Source organism: Xiphophorus hellerii, chromosome 21, assembly GCF_003331165.1.
Source record: "Xiphophorus hellerii strain 12219 chromosome 21, Xiphophorus_hellerii-4.1, whole genome shotgun sequence".
Classification (NCBI taxonomy): Eukaryota; Metazoa; Chordata; class Actinopteri; order Cyprinodontiformes; family Poeciliidae; genus Xiphophorus; species Xiphophorus hellerii.
The window spans coordinates 24114673-24142169 of record NC_045692.1 but is presented as its reverse complement, the minus strand read 5'-3'; the positions used below and the strand labels follow the sequence as shown (position 1 = coordinate 24142169).

Genomic DNA, 27497 nt, shown 5'->3' with positions numbered 1-27497 from the left:
TAATGATTGATGTTACATTGTTAGAAAAATGAGGCAGTGAAATTTTTAGTTGGTTTATTGAAGAACAAAGAATTTATGTAACATAAGAAATAATGGAAAAAATCTTCAGAGATAAACATTTTATTGATACATTTATGAGAAACTGGTAGAATATAAAGAATATATTTAGCTGCGCCCCCTGCTGGGCAGGAGATGAAACTATAAAATCATCATATTTAGGAAAAAAACAACAAATATTTACAAATGTGAGAAACAACAAAAGAACATGAAGAACTAATTGTTTTGTTAAACTACATCAAAGCTCATATATCAGTTATTTATGTAATAAAATATTTGCTTTCTAGAAAAATAAAGAGAAATAAACATTTTATTGATAAAGTTCTGAGAAAGTTTAGCTGGTAGAATATAAAGAATATATTTAGCTGCGCCCCCTGCTGGGCAGGAGATGAAATCATCATAAAAATAAAAACAGAAATGTCTCCAAACATGAGAATCACCTGAAGAACATGAAGAGCTGATCATTTTGTGAAACTACATCAAAGCTCATGAATCATCTTGACGGGTAAAATGTGAGAATGGCATTAAAACAAAACCACTCTCTGAATGTGAATGAAAGGGTTAAAGCTGCAGAGCTTCACTTTCCTCCATTTTCTTCTTGTAGAACATTATGAATCCAGCTGCTGCTGCTGCAATCACAACACAAACCACCGTCCGTCTGATGAGTTCAGGAACCACCAGATTCTCTGGAACCAAACAAGTTCAGGAGTTTAGCTTAAAGACTCATTTGTAGTTTAGAATATGAGATTTTTACCATCTAATGAACCTTAAATCCTGAATCCTGTTACCTCCAGTCCTCCTCAGATAGAGGTGAGTTATAATCGTCTCCTCATCACCACTGAGCTCACAGCTGTAAACTCCCTCCTGATCTGAGGTCACATCCTGTAAGGTGAGGCTGCCGGACGCTGAAACATTCCTCACATGTTTCCTCCACTCCTCTGAGATGTTGGAGATGTTTCTGTCAGTCTTGGTCAGGATGATCTGATGGTGGTTGAACCTCCAGACCAAACTGGTTCCATAATAATCTGAAGATGTGCAGCAGATTGTAACTTCAGCTCCTGAGAAATCAAAGTTTATGAGTTCAGAACATTTCAGTAACAAGCAGTTCAAAAAGCTTCACATTCTAAAAACTCTAAACAGTAACCAGTGATGAAATAAGCAATAAACATTTTGCCAAATGGCATCAAAATCATCAATAATAATGAAATATACTAATCAGTGTTCCAGTTATTATTAATCAAAAGCAACTCTAACCAGCTGGGCTTTTATCCTTGATTTAAAGGAACTCAGTGTTTCGGCTGTTTTGCAGTTTTCTGGACGTTTGTTCCAGATTTGTGTTGCATAGAAGCTGAATGCTGATCTCTAGTAACTGTAGCCATGCCTCTAGATCTATAACTCTAGATCTATAACTGTAGATCTATAACTCTAGATCTATAACTCTAGATCTATAACTCTAGATCTATAACAATAGATTGTTCTTTAGGTTCATATATAATAACTTCAGTTTTGTTTCTGTTCAGCTGGAGAAAGTTTTCTCTCATCCACACATTTATCTTTTCTCAGCATCTGTTCAGTGATTGGCTGGGTTCAAAGGTCACCTGATGACATCATAACGTAAATCTGAGTATCATCTGCGTAGTTATGCTAACTAATCTGATTACATGAGCTAATAGGATGTAGATATTAAATAGAAGTGGGCTCAGCTTCAAACTTATTTCCAGACTTTACTGAGACTTTTTGAAGCTTAAATAAAATTCAGAAAAAATGTTTGTTCAAACAAAATCTGTTTGTGACGTTATTGTGGTTTTTTAACCACATTTTTATATTTCAGTAATAAACTGCTCTCTGCACAAAGACGGGAATCAGTCTGTGGCCAAATCTGAAATAAAGTAATAAAATATTGTTAATTGTTCATGAAAAAACTACAAATTACTGTAACAACCATAATAAAACTTCCTGGTTCAGTTATCAGAATCACTTAAAACTTTCTGAGATGGAAGATGGACATTTTAAATATATCAATATATGTAATAAAAGACTATATTTAGAATTAAGCTTCTAAATATGCTCCATCTTTCTGCAAAGCAAACGGACTGAGGAAATATTTCTACAATTATGATACAAATCAGCTGCATTTTATTAAGCAGGTTTGATTCTGTCATTAAATCATATTGAAAGGTTCTAACTTGTTAAATGTGTTTAATATGTTTAATAAGTTATTTAATGAAAATAAATCACAGCAGCTCAATAAAGAAAATCCACTTTTGAAATGAATGCTGAATATTTAGTTTAAAAGTTTAAATAGTTTAATAGTTTAAAATAAAATTAAAATTAAAGGTAAAAAGAAACAAAAGCACCAAAGATTTTAAATATCAGAACTTTCTGTACATCTGCTGACCTGGTTCAGCTAAAGTTGCTCTCCACCATTTTGTCCCGGCAAACGTCAACTGAGTTCTGATGGTGCAGCTGTAGATCCGATCAGAACCGTCTGGAACCGTCAGAGAGCTGCTGATGTCATAAAGCTTCTCCTCAGTCTGATGGACTGTGGTTCTGTTCTGCAGAGTCGTGTTGGATGGAGGCTCAGTGGACCAGGTGAGTTCAGGTTGAGGGTAGATCCCCTCTGAGCTGCAGGTGATCCTGTTTCCATCCTGATGGATTCTGAATGTAGAGACTGGAGCTGCAGGAGAAATATTAAACAAATGAACAATTTTTCAGAAGAAATATTTTAGAACCACAAAATAAAAATACAACTTTTATAATCTTATTTCAATAAAGGATTTTTTTTTTTCAAATGAAAATGTCCTACCTTCTACTGGCAGTTCAACATAATGTCTAAAATAGACGCCATTTATCTTTGCAGTGCACCGATATGTTCCCTCATCGTCCTCCTTCACTCCTCTCAGCAGCAGGTCGCCGTTTCCTCTGGAGATCTGATCCTCAAACAGTGACACTCTGGATCTGAAGCTCTCAGAGTAGCTGGAGCCTCGATGGTCATATGATACAATCGGAGATTTTTTACTTTCCCATGTGATGTCAGTAACTCCGTTCTTGAACTGACATGGTAAAATGCAGTCCTGGTTAATAACACAGGGCATGCTGGTTTCAGTGTCTGCAATAAGAAATAAAAACAGATGAAAGTTGAGTTGAATGGAGCTGAGGAGGAAACCCAGATCCCTCTGAAGGATCATAGAAAAACCTGCCTGGAAACAAGATCTCAGCAAATAGTCTCCATGATCCAGATTATGTTCACTGAACCAAAAGTTCTGGTTCTGATAGGAAAACAGGGAGGAATCACTCTGATGTAGAAGGAAAAATATTTGAGAAAAAACTTTTCATTTTACATTACCGTTTATAAATAGAATGTTAAAATAATATATAATTTTTCCAGTTAGTGGAAAAATATTTCTTGACATTCCAGCAATGAAGCTATTATTATTATTATTGTTATTATTATTATTATTATTATTATTATTATTGAGCAGCTTTCTGTTTGCTCCTGCTGGTATTTTGATTATTTATCTTTAGTCATGAGATCCAAACCTCTTTTCCTAATTTCTGCAAATCTATGAAGAAACAAATTATTGCTTAACAGTTAAAACACTGAACTAAATGTAAATCCTGAACCTCAGTTTTGTTCATTTCATTCATTCCTAATAGCTCTATAACTGATCTTTAATCCAGAATAACTATCATTTCAGAGTTTCATTTTCCTCAGAGTCTGCAGTGGCAACATGGCCTTTTTCATTTACTAGAATATTTTACTTTGATGTTTTCTGTCTTTGATTTATTTAACTTTGCTGTGTTACTTTGAAGTTGTTTGGTTTTCCCTTGTTATTGATTTATTGAAATAATTTTAATTAATGTGGGTTTGTGTTGCATGTTGCTTTGCTGATTAATTTCTGTTGTGTTTATATGTTTGAGGCTGGAAACGCCCCCTAGTGGCTCACGCTGGTTCCTGTTGAGGAAAAATGATTATTTTTAGTGCTTAATACAGTTAATCTTACGGCATGTGTAAAAGGTATATTGAACATTCTTATTTTGAACAAATTTCTTAATTTTGAACAGGTTTGTGTTAAGGATTTAAAACTAAACTATTGATGGGCAAGTATGCAAACAACAGGAACCAAATGCAGATCGGGGGGGGGTCTCTCGGTGGGGCTCCTGCTGTGTTGTCAGAGAGCAGGAGGCCATAAAATTAGCATTTCCTGCAGGGCAATATCACTTGAGCCTGGAGGAGAGATAACGGGGTAGCTCATATTTTTCTTTACCCAAATGACTGTAGAATCCAGGAGGCCAGGACGCAGCTGTTGGCTCTTTTGTTGGACCAGAGAGCAAATGGCCTTTGATCTTTGGCGTAAATTAGGGGGAGTTCTAAGTTTCTCTGAGTGTCCAAGGTAGCTTCCAGTTGGTCAACCAGAGGTACGCCCTAATTGAATATATTAAAAAGGAAAGACACACCTTCAGTATAAGATTTCGTGCACAGGAGTAATAATTCAGAGAGCTGCCACTATTTTGCTTTTTTTGCATCAGGTCTCTCCAAAGACGCGTCTTTGTTTTTGTCTGTGTTTGTCTTTGTCTGTCTCAGGTAAAGAATGTATATCTCTGTTCCTCTGCAGTTTTGTTGTTAATTCATACGTTGCTTTGTATGGGATTAAACTCTGTAATTCTGTGACGTCAACACGCATTGTTGTCGCCCGCTGAGAGGGCCTGGGATTCAGAGGAAGAGAGAGCCAAACTTTTTCCAAAAGTTAATTTATAAATTATTCTTAATATTTGGGGGCTCGTGCCGGTTCTGGACTCTTGGCGGGTGGCTGTTTGTCCCGGATCGATCCGTTTCGGCCCGACGATTCGGTGCGGTAAGACACTATTTAATTACTTTTTGGTCATCTGCAGCGCCGTGTGCTCGGACCGGGGCGGATTGCTGTCAGTGTGTGCGGCCACACAGAGTTTAGACGCTGCAGAGGTATATAGATTTTTTCCTAAAAGTGTCTGTTGTTTAGAAATTGGAATAAATACACATTACAGGGGATCGTGGCGGATCCAGGTAGAAGGAGTTTACGTTGCCTCTGTCCTAAAGCTGGGTTTCTTATTTATGTTCTTTTCCCGGAGGATCAATGCCTGGGCCTCTTTAAAAAAGAATTTGGGAAGTTTGTGTATTCAGGTAGTTTGGGCTTGCATCAGCCCGGAGATTTTGACTCATCTCCAGTGGACTTATAATTGGACCGAGTTGTATCACTCGTGGAAAATAAGGACTAAGTAGGTTGAATCACCTGTCTGTGGTAGACTTAAAGGACTAAGTAGTGTGAATCACCTGTCTGTGGTAGACTTAAAGGACTAAGAGTGGGTTGTATCACCTTTTTCTGTGGTAGAAAAAAAGGACTAAGAGTGCAGTTGGAAAAATGATGCATCTTACATTCTTGTAGCCGGCGCCTAATTTTATTTTTATTTTATTTATTTTTTTCTCCTCTCTGTCTTTTACATTTGTCTGAAACTGTGTTTTGTGTTCTCTGTATTTCTCTGTGTGTGTATGTGTGCTGAGTACTCTGAGTGGAACGTTGTGTTTGAAATGCGCTGTTTGTGTGGATTTGAGTTGATTTTTGCTGCATTTTTATTGTAAAGTTATTATGGACACTGAGTTGCAAAAAGATGTTATAGGTCATTCCTATGGTCTGGGCCCGTGGAAAACTCTGGCGGGGACTGAATGGTAAAGTAATTCTCCCTCCAAATATGAGAATCCAGGTTCTTCAGGAAGCTCACGGACTCGGACAGATCCTGGCAGCGGAATTTGCAAAATACCAGACGACACAGGAACGTCCAGGCTCAGCACCAGTTCCAGGAATCGACTGGGTGTGCCTGAAGGTCATCAAAAGAAAGTGGTCTGAACCTCGCTTCACCGGACCATACCGAGTCGTGGAGAGGACGTCTCATGCTGTCCGTCTACAAGGGAAAGGAGACACCTGGTTCCATTGGAGTCAGTGCACAGCAGCCGAGGAGAAAAACGCGCGCTCCGAGACATACAAGAAGATCTACAGCTTCAATCTTCGGACGAGGAGCATCTCCAGGCACTTCCAGGAACCGAGGAGGATCTGCAGTTCCAGGAGGGAGTGTAGCAGGGATTCCTGCCACGACCACTTCATGTTCCTGAAATTCAAGGCTTAAAAGGCTCGGACAGGCACAATAATCCTGTTCCGATGTCCTTCCATTGAGAAAAGGAGATTTCATCCTCTCCTTAAAACTCACTGTTATATTGGCATAATAATACAATTTTCAGTGAGCGACGGACGCTCAGGTGGAAACCTGAGGTTTACAACCGAGGAGGAAGACGGGTACACGAAGGATCAGGCTACAAGAGGATCAACATTAACTTATCCTTTTTATTGCGTGTTTTCGTTTTTTGCGAACTCTAAAAGAACTTTTGTTTCTTTTTTGCGCGTATTTTTTTGATCATTTCCTGACGAAGACTTCATATTTTGTTTTTTGAGGGACTATTAAAGGACATTGAATTGAAGAAAAAAAAAAAGTATTTTGTAATTTTTATGTGTTTATGATTTTTGACAAATTGTAATTTTGTGGCGAGTATTGTCTTTTAAGTTTGCAGAGCATTTCTTAGTAATTTTTATCTATATATTAGTCTTATTTTTTGCATTTTATGCTTTGGGCTGTTGTTTGTAGTGTGTTTTTGGTTGTATTGTGGTAATTGAGTATTATGATTTTTCATATTTTTAAAATGATTGGTATTTCTTACTCTTAGTTTTTACTGTTTAAAAAGGGGGACTGTTATATAATTAGGCTACTCTTTTAGTTTTTTTTTAGTATACTACATAGTTTTTGGTTCCTCTATTAGAAGGCTTAATCAATTTTTTGTGAGGTCTGTGTGTCTCAGACCTCAAAAGTGGGACTGTTGAGGAAAAATTATTATTTTTAGTGCTTAATACAGTTAATCGTACGGCATGTGTAAAAGGTATATGTCATGATGGGTTAAAGGTTTCTAGCCCACATGCAGAACACAAGACAGGAGAGTAGGAATCAGTTTAAGTGATTTATTAAGGTACACAATTATCAGAGTGTGGGAAGGTGGTCTGGTCCAGGGAATCAACGGTAATGGGCAGCAGTGGTTCACTGCGAGGGGAAAAAGCAGACTGGTGAGTTCAGGGGTCGTGGGAATATGGAAAACTCAGATGAAACACAGGTTGTTCTTACTTGGTGGTGGTTGGATCTGAATCTTGGAGGGTAACTGAGTATGTCCAGGGTCTCGGTCTCTTAGTGGGTCCAGGAACAAACGGAGGAGTGCGGCGGAGAACGGACAGGTAGGCTTGGGTGCAACGGAGACACAGCGGAGTGGTTCGACCGCCAGCTGTGGGGTCCAGGAGATACTTGCAAAACAACGGAGAGGTGAGTCTGGGAACTCGGGCAACCAGTGGGTATCTTCCACGGCGTCACGAGGGTGGTTCTGAAACCAGGAAAGCTGCCAGGCTCTGGTCCACGGGTCCAGAGTGTCAAAGGGATCACCTGAAGGCAACAGAGGAACACAAAGAGAATCACTAGAAGGCTCAAGGCAACGAGGAACACAGAGACAGGGCTCAAGGGGGCTCAGAGGTACCGTAACTGGCAAACACTCAGGCGACGCAGGACTGGCGGTCAACTCCTTAAGTATGCTCCGCTGATGAGGGTAATTGATGACAGCTGTGGCTGATGACACCACCGCACTCCAACCGGAACCTGTCGCCATCTGGTGGTAAGAGGTGGACAGGAAAACCCCACCAAGAGAACCAGAGAACCCCGGAACATAACAGTACCCCCCCCTCAACGGTCGCCACCTGGCGGCCTAGAAGAGCTGGACGGCAACGAGGAGCGATAGTCGGAGATGAGGGAACGATCTAAGATGAACGACCCAGGGATCCAGGAACGCTCCTCCGGACCGTAGCCCTCCCAATCGACGAGGTACTGCCAGCCGCGACCTCGCCGACGGGAGTCCACGATCCGGCGGACGGTGTAGGCAGGATGACCATCAATGTCACGGGGGGGTGGAGGGGGTTCGGCCGGAGGGCAGAGCGCACTGGTCTGGACGGGCTTAATCTGAGACACGTGGAAGGTGGGATGGACGCGGAGGGAGGCGGGCAGACGGAGACGAACAGCAGATGGACTGATTACAGCTTCGATGGGGAACGGACCAATATAGCGGGGAGAGAGTTTCTTGGAAATGGATTTGAGGGGAATGTCGCGTGAAGAGAGCCATACCTGTTGACCAGGGGTGTATAATGGTGCGGGCCTCCGCTTACGGTCAGCCTGACGCTTATTACGTTCTGCTGTTTGGTTGAGGTTATGGATGATGGTGTTCCAAATCTTATGGCAACGGCGAATGTGGTGACGGACGGACGTGACGGAAATATCCTCTTCCTCTGAGGGTAGCAGAGGGGGTTGATAACCAATGGATGCTTCAAACGGGGACATACCGGTAGCTGCTGAAACGTGGCTGTTGTGAGCGTACTCCACCCAAGGAAGGAATCGGGACCAGTCGGAGGGGTTGGTGGAGGTGAAGCAGCGGAGGGTGGTTTCAAGGTCCTGATTGAGCCGTTCAGTTTGACCGTTGGTCTGGGGATGAAAACCGGACGTGAGAGAAACAGATGCATTGAGAGTAGAACAGAAACTTTTCCAAACCTGGGAAATGAACTGGGGACCTCGGTCTGAAAGGATCTCTCATGGGATGCCATGGAGCCGGAAAACGTGCTTGACCAGGAGTTGTGCGGTTTGGAAAGCTGTGGGTAATTTACGGAGGGGAACGAAATGGCAGGCCTTGGAGAAACGGTCGACGATGGAGAGGATGGTGGTCATGCCCTTGGAAGGAGGTAAGCCGGTAACAAAATCTATGGCTATGTGGGACCATGGTCGTTTGGGAACGGGGAGAGGTTGCAGGAAACCAGACGGAGGTTGATGAGATGTTTTATTTCTGGAGCAGGTGGTGCAGGCTTGGACGTATTCACTGACATCTTTATGAACAGATGGCCACCAAAACTTGCGGTTGACTAGTGCGATTGTGCGGCTGATTCCGGGATGTGCTGAGAACTTGGAGGCATGGATCCAGCGAAGAAAACGGGCTCGGACTGAGACGGGGATGAAGAGCTTCTTGGGTGGACAGGAGGCGGGTGTAGGTTCAGCTATCTGAGCTTGTCTAATGATGTCTTCGATCTCCCAGGTAACGGTGGCGACTGTACAGCTGGGGGGAAGAATGGTGGCCGGAATCTTCTCGGAATCATCGGGTGAGTAAAGGCGGGAAAGTGCGTCAGGCTTGATGTTGCGAGACCCTGGACGATATGAGACGGAGAGGTTGAACCGGGAGAAGAACAGTGACCAGCGTGATTGACGTGGGTTGAGCCTCCGGGCAGACTGAATGTAGGACAAGTTCTTATGATCGGTCCAGACCAGAACTGGGTGCTCTGCTCCCTCCAGCCAATGTCTCCATTCCTCCAGGGCCAACTTAATGGCCAACAGCTCCCGGTCTCCCACATCATAGTTCCTCTCCGGAGGGGATAATCTGCGTGAATAGAAGGCACAAGGGTGAGTGTTATTGTCACGAGAGGAGATCTGGGATAAAACCGCACCGACTCCGGTGTCTGAGGCGTCAACTTCAACGATGAACTGTTTCGATGGATCTGGCTGAACAAGGATGGGTGCGTTGGCGAAGAGGGCCTTGAGGCGTGAGAACGCCACTTCTGCCTCCGGAGTCCAACTAAAAGGGATCTTAGACGAGGTTAGAGCAGTTAGCGGTAAAGCTGTCTGACTATAGTTCCTGATAAAGCGGCGGTAAAAATTAGCAAAACCAAGGAAACGCTGGAGCTGTTTGCGGGTTTCAGGTGTAGGCCATTCCAGGACTGCTCGGATCTTTTCCTCGGTTGGCCGCACCTGCCCGTCCCCTAATATGAACCCCAGGAAAGAAACTGACAATTTGTGGAAAACTCACATTTTTCAGCCTTGAGGAATAGTTTGTTCTCGAGTAACCTTTGCAGGACCATGCGGACGTGGCGTTTGTGTTCCTCTAATGTCTGTGAATAAATGAGAATGTCATCCAGGTATACAAACACAAAGATGTTCAAAAAATCTCTCAAGACGTCATTAACCAGGGCTTGGAAGAAGGCGGGTGCATTAGATAAACCAAAGGGCATAACGCAGTACTCGAAATGGCCAATAGGGGTCTTAAACGCAGTCTTCCACTCATCGCCTTGCCGTATACGCAGAAGATGATAGGCGTTTCTTAAGTCGAGTTTGGAGAAAACTGTAGCGCCCTGCACAGGTTCGAAGGCCGATGATAATAATGGCAGGGGGTATTTATTTTTAATTGTGATATTGTTTAACCCTCTATAGTCTATGCAGGGTCTCAGGGAACCATCTTTCTTCCCCACAAAGAAAAATCCAGCTCCCAGGGGAGATGATGATGGGCGGATTATACCGGCTGCCACGGATTCCTTAATATATTTCTCCATAGTTTCTCTTTCGGGACGTGATATATTATATAGGCAGCTGGTTGGTAACGGAGCACCAGGCAGGAGGTCTATGGAACAGTCATAAGGACGGTGAGGAGGGAGAGAAAGAGCCTTGGACTTACTGAACACTGGGAAGAGATCGTGGTATTCGGCGGGGATAGCGGAGAGATCAGCTGGATCCGCCTCCTGTGGCTCTGTCGGTGACGGACCTGGGGGAATGGCTGAGCGGAGACAAGATGAATGGCACGAGATGGACCAGGATTCAATGTTTCTTTCGGACCAGTTTATTTGTGGATTGTGAAGTTGTAACCAATGAAAACCTAAAATTATGGGGGAGCTGGCTGACGGAAAAACAAAAAATGAAATAAACTCACTGTGGTTACCAGAAATGATGAGGTGGATAGGCTTGGTTTTATGTGTGATTTGTGGCAGCGTCTTCCCATCAAGGGCGGTGACTCGCAGCGGAATGGGTAGTCGTTCAGTCTCTAGTTCCATTTGTTTAACCAAGGATTCATCGATCAGGTTCTGCTCGCAACCCGAGTCGACAAGGGCGGAAAAAGGATAAGACTGAGTTCGAACCATGATAGTAGCGGGCAACAGTAAGCGAGGAGAGTCTATTTTATTGGGATGGTCCGCCAACCTCCTCGCCTCTACTGGCGGACCGGGAGGTTTAAACGGACCGGGCATTTGGCGAGGAAATGACCTGGAGAACCACAATAAATACACAGGCGGGCAGAGATGCGCCGCTGGCGTTCCTCCGGTGTCAGGCGAGTTCGTCCCACTTGCATGGGTTCTGACTCCTGCGAATCTCGGGGCGGAGAAAACGCCGAAGCGGGAGCGGAGCCACCGAGGTGTTTAAACGGTTGGCTCCTACGACCCCGATCTATAGTACGGGACCGGATCCTGTGATCAAGTCGGATGGTCTGGCTAATTAGTTCTTCTAGTGTCCTTGGTTCTTCACAAGTAGCCAACTCATCCTTAATATTATCATTTAGCGCGTTATAAAAAGCGCTCTTAAGTGCGGCTGGGTTCCAGCCCGTAGCTGCAGCCTTAATGCGGAAATCGACGGAGAAATCCGCCACAGTTCTACGTCCCTGTTTAATATTCCATAGCTCTCTGGAATTAAATGACTTGTCTGCGTCTTGACTAAACACTTGTCTGAACTCCTCTATGAACACATCGAAAGAACAACCATAGTTTGCAGGATCCGGGAAACGAGCTTCGGCCCATAATAAAGCTCGGCCCGACAGCAAGGACAGGACGTATGCGATCTTGGAACTATCGTAAAAAAAACTTCTCGTGGAGTGATTGAAGGTGATTGAGCATTGCAGGAGAAAACCATTGCACTTGCTCAGCTCACCTGTGAATCGTTCGGGCATGGGTGGACGGACTTCTGAAAACGTGGGTTGGATCACTGGAACTGGATCAGGACCTGAAGCTGGATCTGGATCTGGAGAAGTCTGAGGGGTGGGACCTCGAAGATAGCGGGTTAATTCAGACAACTGTTGGTTTGTTTCGGTTTGGATTCTGCTTAGCTCTCTTAAGGCATGTTCATGGGTTTGTAATAATGATTGTTGTTCTGATAATGCTCTCCGGATTGCGTCTGCTGGGCTGATTTGTTGGCCTGAGTGTTCTGTCATGATGGGTTAAAGGTTTCTAGCCCACATGCAGAACACAAGACAGGAGAGTAGGAATCAGTTTAAGTGATTTATTAAGGTACACAATTATCAGAGTGTGGGAAGGTGGTCTGGTCCAGGGAATCAACGGTAATGGGCAGCAGTGGTTCACTGCGAGGGGAAAAAGCAGACTGGTGAGTTCAGGGGTCGTGGGAATATGGAAAACTCAGATGAAACACAGGTTGTTCTTACTTGGTGGTGGTTGGATCTGAATCTTGGAGGGTAACTGAGTATGTCCAGGGTCTCGGTCTCTTAGTGGGTCCAGGAACAAACGGAGGAGTGCGGCGGAGAACGGACAGGTAGGCTTGGGTGCAACGGAGACACAGCGGAGTGGTTCGACCGCCAGCCGTGGGGTCCAGGAGATACTTGCAAAACAACGGAGAGGTGAGTCTGGGAACTCGGGCAACCAGTGGGTATCTTCCACGGCGTCACGAGGGTGGTTCTGAAACCAGGAAAGCTGCCAGGCTCTGGTCCACGGGTCCAGAGTGTCAAAGGGATCACCTGAAGGCAACAGAGGAACACAAAGAGAATCACTAGAAGGCTCAAGGCAACGAGGAACACAGAGACAGGGCTCAAGGGGGCTCAGAGGTACCGTGACTGGCAAACACTCAGGCGACGCAGGACTGGCGGTCAACTCCTTAAGTATGCTCCGCTGATGAGGGTAATTGATGACAGCTGTGGCTGATGACACCACCGCACTCCAACCGGAACCTGTCGCCATCTGGTGGTAAGAGGTGGACAGGAAAACCCCACCAAGAGAACCAGAGAACCCCGGAACATAACAGTATATTGAACATTCTTATTTTGAACAAATTTCTTAATTTTGAACAGGTTTGTGTTAAGGATTTAAAACTAAACTATTGATGGGCAAGTATGCAAACAACAGGAACCAAATGCAGATCGGGGGGGGGTCTCTCGGTGGGGCTCCTGCTGTGTTGTCAGAGAGCAGGAGGCCATAAAATTAGCATTTTCTGCAGGGCAATATCACTTGAGCCTGGAGGAGAGATAACGGGAGAGACTCCAGATTTCACAGGTATCTGTGAAATCTTATCTCATGTTTTTCTTTACCCAAATGACTGTAGAATCCAGGAGGCCAGGACGCAGCTGTTGGCTCTTTTGTTGGACCAGAGAGCAAATGGCCTTTGATCTTTGGCGTAAATTAGGGGGAGTTCTAAGTTTCTCTGAGTGTCCAAGGTAGCTTCCAGTTGGTCAACCAGAGGTACGCCCTAATTGAATATATTAAAAAGGAAAGACACACCTTCAGTATAAGATTTTGTGCACAGGAGTAATAATTCAGAGAGCTGCCACTATTTTGCTTTTTTTGCATCAGCTCTCTCCAAAGACGCGTCTTTGTTTTTGTCTGTGTTTGTCTTTGTCTGTCTTTGTCTGTCTCAGGTAAAGAATGCATATCTCTGTTCCTCTGCAGTTTTGTTGTTAATTCATACGTTGCTTTGTATGGGATTAAACTCTGTAATTCTGTGACGTCAACACGCATTGTTGTTTTCCTTGTGGCCGCACGTCGCCCGTTGAGAGGACCTGGGATTCAGAGGAAGAGAGAGCCAAACTTTTTCCAAAAGTTAATTTATAAATTATTCTTCCTTAATATTCCCCATCAGCTGCAGGGTTTTGTCAGCTGCCAACCGCATTTTTTATGAATATATGTTAATAAATAATCATAAACGTTAGAAACCATCAGGTTTTTGAAACCAGGTGGTTTCTGACAATCACCCTTGAGATTGTTTCTCTTTTTTATTCCTAGTTTAACTGTTTGAGTTTTTGGCTCGTTTCATTTTCTGTAATAATAATAACACTTGGCTGCCACAGAGATGCTAGCAGTAGCTCAGCTAGCATGTAGCATTTTACAGAAAATGTTTTCTTTCTTTATCTCTGCATCTTCATAGGGATAAAACTTATAATCTTGCTTTTATGTTTATCGTTTTGATTATTTTTGACAAACGTTTCCACAAAGTCAGCCTTAAACTGGATTCTGAACAGATCATTTTCCAGAATGTTAAAGTGTTTAACTACAGAAAACGTTTCACTGTAAACCATCAGTTATAATGTTGGAACAAATACTTTTCATTTACAGGGGAATGTATTTTAAATTAGGTTCCTGTCATTTTTTCATGTTGATGGGTAAAATGGGATTTAGAATGGAATTAAAATAAAATCACTCTCTGAATGTGAATCAAACTTCTGGATGTTTCATGAGGTTTCAAGTAAAAGTCAAATTAAATGGAAGAAAAAAACAAAAATACCAGCTTATTAAATGATATCAGAACTTTCTGTGCATCTGCTGACCTGGATTATTTAGAGATGCTGTCCTCCAGCTCTTCCTGGTTCTGATCATGCAGCCGTAGAACTGACGTGGATCTTCATCTGGAACCGTCAGAGAGCTGCTGATGTCATAAAGCTTCTCCTCAGTCTGATGGACTGTGGTTCTGTTCTGCAGAGCCGTGTTGGATGAAAACCGGAGTTGCCACCAGAGTTCAGGTTGAGGGTAGATCCCCTCTGAGCTGCAGATGATCCTGTTTTCATCCTGATAGATGTTGATTGTAGAGACTGGAGCTGAAAATAACATAATAAAAAGTGAACAATTTCACATAAGAAACATCCCACAACAACACAATACAAACTATCAAAATCTAATTTGTATTAAATGTTTTCAAATAAAGATGTCCTACCTTCTACTGCAAGGACAACAGAATGTCTATAATAGATCCCAGTTGTAAATACGTGACACCAATATGTTCCCTCATCATCAACCTTCACTCCTCTCAGCAGCAGGTCGCCGTTTCCTCTGGAGATCTGATCCTCAAACAGTGACGCTCTGGATCTGAAGCTCTCAGAGTATCTGATGTTACCCTGGTCATAACTTACAATCAGAGATTTTTCACGCTCCCATGTCATGTTGGTGACCCGATTCCTGAACCGACATGGTAAAATGCAGTCCTGGTTGAGAACACAGGACATGTTGGTCTCAGACTCTGAAATAATAAAAACAGATGAAAGTTGAGTTGAATGGTGCTGAGGAGGAAACCCAGATCCCTCTGAAGGATCATAGAAAAACCTGCCTGTAAACAAGATTTCAGCAAATAGTCTCCATGATCCAGATTATGTTCACTGAACCAAAAGTTCTCCTTCTGATAGGAAAACAGGAAGGCATTGTGTAGCAATGTGGCCTTTTTGAGTTATTTTCATGTTTTTTACATTTGCTGTTTTGAATTTATTGAATTTGGCCATGATATATTTATTTTGGATTATTTTGAGTTGCTGAGTTTAATGTGTGCTGATTTCTTTCTGAGGCTGGTGTTGCTGGACACGTCCCCTTCAGTTCACACAGGTATTCTCCATCAGCTGCAATGGCGTTCAAGCCAGAAATGGGGCAATAAATGGAGCAAATCAGCAGTTGAGTGAGAGGGTCGGGTAGAATCAGGGACGCAGCAGCCAGGAACGATCCGGTCGGCAGGTTAGCAGAGCAGCAGGACTGGAAGAACATAAAACGGGGTGAGCAACACGCTTCCAGTCCGAGGGACGTGGTTCTGGTACCAGTGGATCACACACAGCTGGAGGTCGAGGTCATGAGGATCGTAGGCTGGGGAGGATCGAGCGCTGCAGAGAGGACTTGTTTGTTATTACGCAATAGCCAGCCCCGCCCACTGCTCACAACTCTCCAGGGCTGACTACTGACCAGTTCTCCGTCTAACAGGTCCGGAAAATCTCTGAGCCCTGGGTATTACCCTGAAAGAGATCTATAAGAGATAATCTATTCAAATTGGTGGCGAAAGCGATTCGTCTAGCTCTAACTACCTTCGATCCAGAAGTTACAACCCTTTACAGTTAAGAAACAATCAGCTGAGTAGCCCTCGCAGCTGCATAATTCCAATAACCACTTCTGTTAACGGTAGCTCGCTTTCTGAAAATATAACTCGCACTTGGAACCGGCTAGATTAATTTTAGTGACTCGGATATAAGTCCCAGGGTCATTATTTATTCTCACCAAAGGAAATTACGAAGCCTCCTATTTACTAGAATCATGCACATTAGTTTTACCTGGATTAAAAGAGCTGAAAAATAATTAAATGACTCAAATAATCCCAATGTCCACCAACCTCATTAGAATTTTATAATATAAATTTATTACGCAAGCTTGAGCAGGGATATGTGACATACAAATCAATAATCAATTGTGTATAATTCAAAAGCAGTATAATAAAATCAACATGTATAATCATACTATCCTGCCTCTTTTCCCTAACCTATGTCGCAAGTTCTGAGATGAAATTTTAGGGAGCAGATTCAACTCACACCCTGGTGGTAGTGGATCTTTGGCAACAGTGACGTCCAGAATCCTTGGTCAGAGTCTTTTGTCCTTGTGTGGAAAAATCCTCCTTAGAATAGAAGCAAGCAGAACGGGTCCAAATCCTTTGGAAAACCCAGCTCTTTCTCCCTCAGGGATCTTGGTCTTTTCTCCAAGTCTGTTGCAGAGTTTTGAGATCGTTGAGTAGAGTCAGGACCAACGGGCAAATCAGGAACCAGGGCTGTGGCAACAGATTCTTGTCCCTTCTTGGCGGCGCGAAGTGTCGACCTCCCGTGGTTCTGTGGTGCGGTCCTCTGTTGTTTCTCCATCTGCATCTCCGTGTCAGTCTGTCTTCGGCGGCGCGGACTAAGAACGCCTGCTTCCTCTTTTCGAGCCTTTTTTATACCTTCCATCCCCACGTATGTGTATGTGGAGTTTGTCTTACTATTTTTTTCTTGAACTTCTGCTTTGTGCCCCCATATGTGTGTATGGCAGATGAACATCTGCTGACTCGCATGGAAAGTCCCCGACGGCCCCTCCTGTTTGCTGAGCCTTTTGGGGAAGTTCCCTCTCTCCCCAACTTGCGACATCTCCTGTCAGCAGGACTACACCCCTCATGCTGACTCTAACATTCTAAACTCCTCTCTTTCCTATAACTCACTATTTTCTCTATTACCACTTATTAAACGCATTCAACCTGTGTTAAACCCATTTGGATTGATTTCAAATCATCACATGTTTCGATATTCATTAAGACTTAATCACAACTATTATAAATCATTAACCATTACATTGTCAGAATTAATCACATCTCATGCTTGTTATAAATCATTAATCGGAATACATTACAGAAAGTTATTCAGTGATTACTTATACTATTGAAATTGATTACTTATACTCATGTTACCACTTGTATTCATACATACTCAATTCATACATGTTCAACTTAATTAACTTTTAATCAAACCACAAGATTGCTTATTTTCTCTTCGGCCTTTATGCACCTTTTCTGCGTGCACCCGGAAAGATCTCACACCCCATGCCAGTTTTCTTGACAGACTGTTCCCCTTTTTTAGCCTAGACTCTGTTTCCATCTCTTCCTAAGACTTATATTCACTGTGATGCTTTTACATTTATCCTCTGCATTTTTACTCCTAGTCTAACTAGCTGGTTGCTGCTGTTTTCAATTTTCATCCTCAAAAAACTGGTTTGTTAACATTTTGATTAAAAATAGATTTTAAAATTACTTTATAATCTTCACAATGATTAATGGAATTTTTTTCTTGACATTTCAACAATGAAGCTAATATGACTGAGCAGCTTTCTGTTTGCTCCTGCTGGTATTTTAATTATTTATCTGTAGTGATGAGATCCAGACCTTGGAGGTTGTCATGGTTACAGTTGGTGACTCCACACACCAACACTTTTTCTCTGAGTTTTCATTTGTATGTCACACCCACTGCAGCATAAATATCTAGGTTTTGTTAATATTCTCATTTAATTTTAAAATGTGTTTGTAATCTGATTGCAGAATGAAAACTAACCCCAGGTCCAAAGCACTAGAGAATGGTGAGCTGAAATTATGAGCCATTTCCCACAGATCTTGTTTCCTGCAGTTGCCCAACTGACTAATGGAAGAATTAGCTACAAAAGTAACCAAGTCAAAGGATGCCATGTTAAGAGGATAACCTATGTAAAAATAAATAAAAAGGTGTGATAGGACAGCCATAATGAACAAAGGAGGGAGACACACAGACCAATCTGCTCATAGGACCATCAGTTCTGGTCAATCTCCTTCTACCATACCACACCAGTGACCCGTTTCCATTACAAAATAAAAGAAACAAAGTCATGGAAAATGGGACACTTGAACCCACCACAAAACAAAATTAATTCTCACAAGTTACCTCAACAAAAATATCATCCCGGACGAGCCCCCAATTGTTATGACCCAAGGAAGTCTGGGTGTCTGGCTGGGTGGGAGGGGGGCAATGTAACAAATGACCAGCGAATAAAGAGGCAAAACAAAGAGGGTGGAGTTAATGTTTCATTTAAAATAATCCAAGAAGAATCTTGAGTGTGGAGGCAAAAACCCTAAAGAAAAAAGAAGAGTAAATACCAAAACGAAGGGTTTCTAATAAGAGACAATCCTCCAGCAAACTAACTTGGGAGAGACCATGAACTAGAGATGGGACGTCTGAAGCCAGGCTTCGATGCTTGTGTCGTCTCGCTGAAAACTACCTTTAAAATGAATCACTCAAGTGACATCAAGGCCCAACAGTAGACTTAAACTTCAATAAAATAAATCTAGTTGTGTGTATTGTTTTTGTCTCATGCAAACTTTGCTTTAATTCTACTTTTCTCTATCTAATCATAAGAAATCATAGTCAGACAGAGAGAGTCATGAAACAAGAAGAGCAGGTTTCCTGGAAAAAGAGGAAGTAAGGTCCCGGCCTGCAGATTTATAAAAATAGATGAGACTATTTTTTATTTCAAAGCATGAAAGTTTTAAAGAATGAAATCTAAATATTTTTGAATAATTGAATAAGATTCAAAGTAAAATACTTACATTAATATTGGTTTACTTGTAATAACACTTATATTTGTGGGAACACTTACAGGTTAAACAAGTAACTGTAACTTTGGTATCAAATAATTAGAATCATGGATTATTCTTGGTTTATTTTCAGAAAACATCTGTAATAACTCACATTAAGATTATAAGAGTAACTAATAAGTTATGGTTATTATTAGCAACTGTCCAACAAAGTCGCCGAGCAGCTGAATAGGGGAATCCTTGTTGACGCGCCAGCTGATCAAAAACGCCAATCCAGGATGCAGTTTAAGATGTTTTTATTTCGTCTATGTTGTCAATATCCAAAACAGAACAGTGTCCAAAGATGCATTAAAACCGGATCCGCAGGTTTAAACAGTGATCAAAGACAAAAACATACACGCTTACGGCGGTCAGCAAAAAGTAAACCTCCCCCATCACCCACTCACTAAAGTCACTAGGTCGGCAACAGGTGATCTACAATCACTAATAACACCAGGTGATCCCGCCCCTCACCTATCCACAACAGTTATAAAATATAAATGAATGCTAGATCAAAGAAACTAAAAGGGTTATAAATGTGATTTTGACATTGAACTTGAAATGGTGTAAAAAGATGTAACTGCAATTAAACATTACTGATATGTTGGAGGTAGATGGTAGGTGAAAGGTGAAAGGTTAGGGGGGAAATGGGGACTAACAGGAGAGCAGAGATGCCTTATTTAGAAACAGTTTGTTGAACAACTTAAACTTTTCAAAGAAAAGGTTGTGCAGGCAACGGATGTAAGAGGACTGTTGAGCAACCCTGAGACATTAGAACAGACATCAGGACATAATGTTTCTAAGATGAAGATGGATATGAGGTCAAGCAGATAGCCAATGAAATAAACACAGCAACAGTGCTAGCCAATGCAAACACACCAAAATGGTGGATAAACCCTATAAAAGGTGGGTGCAAAAGAGAAATCTTTGGTTGGATCCTCCAGGCAGCTTCGAGCCAAGAACGAGATGGACAAAGAACTCTGCAGCTGACGAAGAGCCGGGGCCACAGAGCCGAAGACTGTCCTGTGCATGGGGACCAAACCATCAGGCCCACAACCTGTGGCTTCAAATTGCACTTCTCTCATCAGCTGGGTTCAGACCCCAAAGACAAAGATGAAGATAAAGGCAAAGACAAAGAACTGGTGCCTTCCTTCCATGAGGTCAGCTCGTCTACATCTCAACGGACCAGAAAGATCGTGAGACAAGATGAAGGGAGCTTCAGAGCCACAAGACAAGTAGCTGAGGACAGCTTCACACAGGAGGAAGTCACCCTAAGACCCAAGACCTGCTGCTCCAAGTCAGTACTCTTCCTGCCAGCACTCAAGTCCTGTGTGACCTCAGCATCCATGCTGAGAAGAAGCTCATCAGACCTACAGAGATCCCTGCCTTCGTCGATCAACTTCCTCCTCCTGCTGCAGCACCTTCTTCATCATCAGGTCAGGTCTGGGGTTCGAAACGCCAAACTCCATCCGTCTCTCTCAAAGGTTTGCTTTTTAGTTTTCAGTGTCAGCAGTAGGGAAAGATAGACTAGATGATTGATTTTACTTACTTGATTATTTCTGCTACTGAATTAAGCTGTACTGACCCTTGCAAAACTGCCTAATAAAATATCTAGCATAAAGAAAATCTAAAAATTGTTGTGGACATTCAATTAATGAGTTGCCTTAAAGTTCTTTGATGGTTGTAAAATAGCTATGATGTTTGATTCTGGAGAGGAAAAGGTGGAAAATGTTTTATAAGTTGCTTTTAGCCCAAAACGAAATGTAAAACAACATCCTGGGGACTCGAGTCACTAAAACCAACCTGGTTCAGTAACAAGAGCAAGTTGTAGTAAAGAGAAGGAGCGACCATTAACAGGTGAGCTCTGTGAAACCAGCTGGCTGCAGGCTGATCAGTCTGGCTAATTCACAGGGGGAAGAAGGTTGGGACACCTGGATGGAGGCCGTCAGGAACCAGGAGAATCTTTTCTAGACATCAGCTTTAAACAGAGTTTACTTCAGTTCTGGACAAGATATCCCAGCAGATTTAGGAAACTCAATTCACCTGTTAGACGGAGAGCTGGTAGCACATCTCCCTTCTCAGAACAGGAAGTAGAGGGGGGGGGGGTGGCGCTTGCGCAACAACAGTATTTAAGTTCCCTTTGTGTATTTTGTATTACACCCAGAGCCAGAAATGTCATTTGTGCTGAGCTTCTTCCTCTTGCCCATATATGGAAGACGCTGCGACAGAGCGCAGCTGGTTTGTTATCCATCCATCCATCCATCTTCTTCCGCTTATCCGAGGTCGGGTCGCGGGGGTAGCAGCTTCAGAAGGGAGGCCCAGACTTCCCTCTCCCCAGCCACTTCTTCTAGCTCTTCCGGGGGAATCCCGAGGCGTTCCCAGGCCAGCCGAGAGACATAGTCCCTCCAGCGTGTCCTGGGTCTTCCCCGGGCCCTCCTCCTGGTGGGACGTGCCCGGAACACCTCACCAGGCCAGATGCCCGAGCCACCTCAACTGGCTCCTCTCGATGTGAAGGAGCAGCGGCTCTACTCTGAGTCCCTCCCGGATGACTGAGCTTCTCACCCTATCTCTAAGGGAGAGCCCAGCCACCCTACGGAGAAAACCCATTTCGGCCGCTTGTATCCGCGATCTCGTTCTCTCGGTCATGACCCAAAGCTCATGACCATAGATGAGGGTGGGAACGTAGATCGACCGGTAAATCGAGAGCTTCGCTTTTTGGCTCAGCTCTCTCTTCACCACGACGGACCGGTACAGCGCCCGCTTGACAGCAGACGCTGCGCCAATCCGCCTGTCGATCTCCCGCTCCCTTCTTCCCTCATTCGTGAACAAGATCCCGAGATACTTGAACTCCTCCACCTGGGGCAGGACACCCCCCTTGACCCGGAGAAGGCACTCTACCCTTTTCCGGCTCAAGACCATGGCCTCGGATTTGGAGGCACTGATCCCCATCCCGGCCGCTTCACACTCGGCTGCGAACTGCTCCAGCGAGAGCTGCAGATCATGACCTGATGAGGCCAGTAGGACCACATCGTCTGCAAAAAGCAGAGACGAGATCCTAAGGCCACCAAATCGGATCCCCTCAACACCTTGGCTGCGCCTAGAAATTCTGTCCATGAAAGTAATGAACAGAATCGGTGACAAAGGGCAGCCCTGGCGGAGTCCAACTCTCACCGGAAACGAGCCCGACTTACTGCCGGCAATGTGGACCAGACTCTGACACCGGTCATACAGGGACCTGACAGCCCGTATCAAAGGGCCCGGTACCCCATACTCCCGGAGAACCCCCCCACAGGACTCCCCAAGGGACACGGTCGAACGCCTTCTCCAAGTCCACAAAACACATGTAGACTGGTTGGGCGAACTCCCATGCACCCTCCAGGACCCTGCCGAGGGTGTAGAGCTGGTCCAGTGTTCCACGACCAGGACGAAAACCACACTGCTCTTCCTGGATCCGAGGTTCGACTATCCGACGGACCCTCTTCTCCAGGACCCCTGAAAAGACCTTGCCTGGGAGGCTTAAGAGTGTGACCCCTCTATAATTGGAGCACACCCTCCGGTCCCCCTTTTTGAACAGGGGGACCACCACCCCGGTCTGCCAGTCCAGGGGAACTGCCCCCGATGTCCATGCGATATTGCAGAGTCGCGTCAGCCAACACAACCCTACAACATCCAGAGCCTTAAGGAACTCCGGGCGGATCTCATCCACCCCCGGAGCCTTGCCACCGAGGAGCTTCTCAACCACCTCGGCGACCTCGTCCCCAGAGATTGGAGAGCCCAACCCAGAGTCCCCAGGCTCAGCTTCTTCAATAGAAGGCATGTTGGTGGGATTGAGGAGGTCTTCGAAGTACTCTGCCCACCGGCCCACAACGTCCCGAGTAGAGGTCAGCAGCACACCATCCCCACTATAAACAGTGTTGGTGCCGTACTGCTTCCCCCCCCTGAGACGCCGGATGGTGGACCAGAATCGCTTTGAAGCCGTATGGAAGTCTTTCTCCATGGCCTCTCCAAACTCCTCCCACGCCCGAGTTTTTGCCTCAGCAACCACCCGAGCCGCATGCCGCTTCGCCTGCCGGTACCCATCAGCTGCTTCCGGAGTCCCACAGGCCAAAAAGGCCCGGTAGGACTCTTTCTTCAGCCTGACGGCATCCCTCACCGAAGGTGTCCACCAACGGGTACGAGGGTTGCTGCCGTGACAGGCACCGACAACCTTGCGGCCACAGCTCCGACCGGCCGCCTCGACAATGGAGGCACAGAACACAGTCCACTCAGACTCCATGCCCCCCACCTCCCCCGGGACGTGTTCAAAGTTTTGCCGGAGATGGGAGTTAAAGCTCCGTCTCACAGGGGATTCCGCCAGACGTTCCCAGCAGACCCTCACAACCCATTTGGGCCTGCCAGGTCTGACCGGCTTCCTCCCCCACCACCGGAGCCAACTCACCACCAGGTAGTGGTCAGTGGACAGCTCCGCACCTCTCTTCACCCGAGTGTCCAAGACATACGGCCGCAGATCCGATGAAACGACGACAAAGTCGATCATCGAACTGCGGCCTAGGGTGTCCTGGTGCCAAGTGCACATATGAACACCCTTATGCTTGAACATGGTGTTCGATATGGACAATCCATGACGAGCACAGAAGTCCAACAACAGAACACCATTCGAGTTCAGATCGGGGGGGCCGTTCCTCCCAACCACGCCCCTCCAGGTCTCACTGTCATTGCCCACGTGAGCGTTGAAGTCCCCCAGTAGAACAAGGGAGTCCCCAGGAGGAGCACTCTCCAGTCCCCTCTCTAATGACTCCAAAAAGGGTGGGTAATCTGAACTGTCGTTCGGCCCGTAAGCACAAACTACAATCAGGACCCGTCCCCCCACCCGTAGGCGGAGGGAGGCTACCCTCTCGTTCACCGGAGTAAACCCCAACGTACAGGCGCCGAGATGGGGAGCAACAAGTATGCCCACTCCTGCCCGACGCCTCTCACCTTGGGCAACTCCAGAGTGGAAGTATGTCCAGCCCCTCTCAAGGAGGCTGGTTCCAGAACCAGAGCCGTGCGTCGAGGTGAGACCGACTATTTCTAGCCGGAACCTCTCGACCTCACACACTAGCTCCGGCTCCTTCCCCACCAGAGAGGTGACATTCCACGTCCCAAGAGCCAGCTTCTGCAACCGAGGATTGGATCGCCAGGGTCCCCTCCCTCTGCCGCCACCCATCCCACACTGCACCCGACCCCTTTGGCCCCTCTCACAGGTGGTGGGCCCATGGGAGGGGGGACCCATGTTTCCTCTTCGGGCTGAGCCCGGCCGGGCTCCATGGGTTAAAGCCTGGCCACCAGACGCTCGCCATCGTGCCCCCCCTCCAGGCCTGGCTCCAGAGTGGGGCCCCGGTGACCCGCGTCCGGGCGAGGGAACGCCAAGTCCAATGTTGTTATTCGTCATTGGGGTCTTCGGGCTGCGCTTTGTCTGGTCCCTCACCTAGGACCTGTCTGCCTTGGGTGACCCTACCAGGGGCATGAAGCCCCAGACAGCATAGCTCCTAGGATCATTGGAGCACTCAAACCCCTCCACCACGATAAGGTGGCAGCCCAAGGAGAGGTGGTTTGTTATTATTATTATTATTATTATTAGTATTATTATTATTATTATTCCTCCCCCAATCAGTCTATGTTATTTAATTGGGTTCATCTACAATGTTCCCAGAGTCGTCTGATTTTTAATGTTGTCATTTTTGTATAATAAAATTAATTACTACTTTTGCTCAAAGGGTTTTTGTGAACCAAATAAAAATATTATAATTTTCAAGCAGTTCCTCTGATTCTTATAAACTTTTCTGTGGTGGTTTGGTAAAGAGGCTCTAAGGTTCTCTAAACATAACAAGAGCTGTATCCATGGTTACAGTAGTAAATAAAATCTCTCAATTTGTTCAAATATCAAGAAACCTCTGGATGTTTCATTTTTGTAATATTTATGCATTACAGTAATACTTAATGTAATGTAAGCTTTACATTAAATGCTTACATGATATTAATGTAAACATTTAATGTAATGTTTACATTAAAGACAAATTAAATATAAGCAAGAAACAAAAATACCAGTTTATGAAATGAAATTAGAACTTTGTGTAAATCTGCTGACCTGCTCTAGTTAAAGTTGCTCTCCTCTGGTTCCTCCTGGTTCTGATGGTGCAGCTGTAGATCCGATCAGAACCGTCTGGAACCGTCAGAGAGCTGCTGATGTCATAAAGCTTCTCCTCAGTCTGATGGACTGTGGTTCTGTTCTGCAGAGTCGTGTTGGATGGAGGCTCAGTGGACCAGGTGAGTTCAGGTTGAGGGTAGATCCCCTCTGAGCTGCAGGTGATCCTGTTTCCATCCTGATGGATTCTGATGTCAGAGACTGGAGCTGCAAACAATATGAGAAAATGAAGAATTATTAAGCAGAAGAAGGAACCAAAAAATAAAATCTCTCAAAATATGATTTCAATAAAATGTATTTAAATAAAGATGTCCTACCTTCTACTGTAAGGTCACTATAATAGCTGCCCTTTATCTTTGCAGTGCACTCATATCTTCCCTCATCATCAACCTTCACTCCTCTCAGCAGCAGGTCGCCGTTTCCTCTGGAGATCTGATCCTCAAACAGTGACGCTCTGGATCTGAAGCTCTCAGAGTAGCTGGAGCCACGATGGTTATATGATACAATCGGAGATTTTTCACTTTCCCAATCCATGTCAGTAATCTCGTTCCTGAACCGACATGGTAAAATGCAGTCCTGGTTGAGAACACAGGACATGTTGGTCTCAGACACTGAAATAATAAAAACAGATGAAAGTTGAGTTGAATGGTGCTGAGGAGGAAACCCAGATCCCTCTGAAGGATCATAGAAAAACCTGCCTGGAAACAAGATCTCAGCAAATAGTCTCCATGATCCAGATTATGTTCACTGAACCAAAAGTTCTGGTTCTGATAGGAAAACAGGGAGGAATCACTCTGATGTAGAAGGAGAATCATTTTAAAAATCTGGTTTATTTATGTTTCTGCTTAACAGTATAATGTAAAAATACTATATAACATTTCCAATGATTAATGAAAACATATTTCTTGACATTCCATCAATAAAACTCTTATTGATCAGTTTTCTGTTGCTCCTGCTGGTATTGATTATTTATCTTTAGTGATGAAATCAAAACCTAGGAGGCTCTTTGCCATCACCCTAATCTTTAGCTCCTTCATTTATCACCTTCTAGTTTGGATTATTGCTGCTCTGCTATAAAATATAAATATTACTGTGAGATAAAAAAAACTTGTTTGTAGAAATAAAATATTAGTTTTAACCTCAATCTATTATTAGTAATTCTGGATTTATCTGTGAAAGCACCAAATAAAAAAGTCTCATTTCTTGAATATGGCAAAAGACAAATATATAAAAATGTTTTTACTAAAATAGATTTCTGTGTTTTAATTTTCTAAATTTTCCCACAAACAACAAAAAATTTATTTTCTGATTATTTGTCAGAGGGAGACATGTTGGTGAGTAAATTATCACTAAAATATGAGAGCAGAGATCACAGAGTTACTACTCTAACTTTCAATCAGGTTTCAACATTTCTTTATTATTAATATTTTCACTTCATTTCCTGTTTCATCCTCACTTTGAAAGCAATAATCTGTTAACATCTGAATGGTAATAAAATAAAGGCAGCAATAAATGTTTTACTCACCTTCATAACCAGCCCACACAAACGGTAAAAATAATAAAAACAAGAATCTCCTGGTTCTGATCATTTTACTGCTAATTATCAAATATTTGCTGCAAAACTATGAAGAAACAAATGATTGTTAAAACACTGAACTATATATAGATCCTGCTCCTCAGTTTTATTAAAAATGTAAATTATTCTTAGAAAATGTCTTTAATCCAGAATAACTCTGATGACATGTAGCTTCATTAATCTCAGAGTTTCTTCTGGTTGGAAGGAGGAAGTTTGTTCTGATAAATGTACTGATCAGCTTTCATGATAAAACCTCTGGAGGAGGAAGAAATGTTTTAGATTAGTTAGAGATGATGAGGAGTTTTCAACTGTCAGATCATTTCAGTAAATATTCATTAATAATCTACATTATTTATCCTTCTGCACTGACTTAATCCACAGTTATATAATCTTTCTGATTTCATCTTTTCACCTCCAAATTAAGTTAATACTTTTTCAAACATTTTTATTTCTCTACAGCTCTTGAAACTAAGACCTGAAAAACATCCACCCAGTTACTTTTTCCAAATTTACCATAAAATATATTTTAAAACTAGTATAAAATTTGTGTCATGTTAACTACAGGGTCTGTAATTTGTTTATCATATTGAATTGAAAACCATAAATTGGCAAAATAAGAAACATTTTCCA

At 43.7% G+C, this 27497-nt stretch overlaps 3 protein-coding genes across 4 annotated transcripts; all 3 read right to left on the bottom strand.

The window, feature by feature from the left end:
- Positions 1-104: 104 nt before the first annotated feature.
- On the bottom strand, positions 105-27201 carry LOC116712110 (CD276 antigen-like). Its single transcript, XM_032551968.1, has 9 exons — positions 26817-27201; positions 25609-25902; positions 25235-25498; positions 14896-15198; positions 14513-14779; positions 2864-3166; positions 2456-2734; positions 846-1115; positions 105-743 (listed from the first exon to the last, which is right to left on the bottom strand). The coding sequence occupies exons 1-9, from the start codon at positions 26878-26880 to the stop codon at positions 619-621; spliced, it is 2169 nt and encodes a 722-aa protein (XP_032407859.1). The 5' UTR covers positions 26881-27201; the 3' UTR covers positions 105-618.
- LOC116712172 (uncharacterized) lies at positions 7183-9573 on the bottom strand. Its single transcript, XM_032552068.1, has 2 exons — positions 7658-9573; positions 7183-7566 (listed from the first exon to the last, which is right to left on the bottom strand). The coding sequence occupies exon 1, from the start codon at positions 8506-8508 to the stop codon at positions 7861-7863; it is 648 nt and encodes a 215-aa protein (XP_032407959.1). The 5' UTR covers positions 8509-9573; the 3' UTR covers positions 7183-7566; positions 7658-7860.
- Positions 11989-12990, bottom strand: LOC116712169 (uncharacterized). 2 transcript variants are annotated; one of them, XM_032552065.1, is made up of 2 exons: positions 12404-12990; positions 11989-12322 (listed from the first exon to the last, which is right to left on the bottom strand). In XM_032552065.1, the coding sequence occupies exons 1-2, from the start codon at positions 12930-12932 to the stop codon at positions 12192-12194; spliced, it is 660 nt and encodes a 219-aa protein (XP_032407956.1). In that variant the 5' UTR covers positions 12933-12990; the 3' UTR covers positions 11989-12191. The 2 variants fall into 2 exon arrangements, with proteins under 2 accessions (XP_032407956.1, XP_032407957.1); XM_032552066.1 differs by lacking the exon at positions 11989-12322 and having other exon boundaries at positions 12329-12712; positions 12804-12990.
- Positions 27202-27497: the final 296 nt, after the last annotated feature.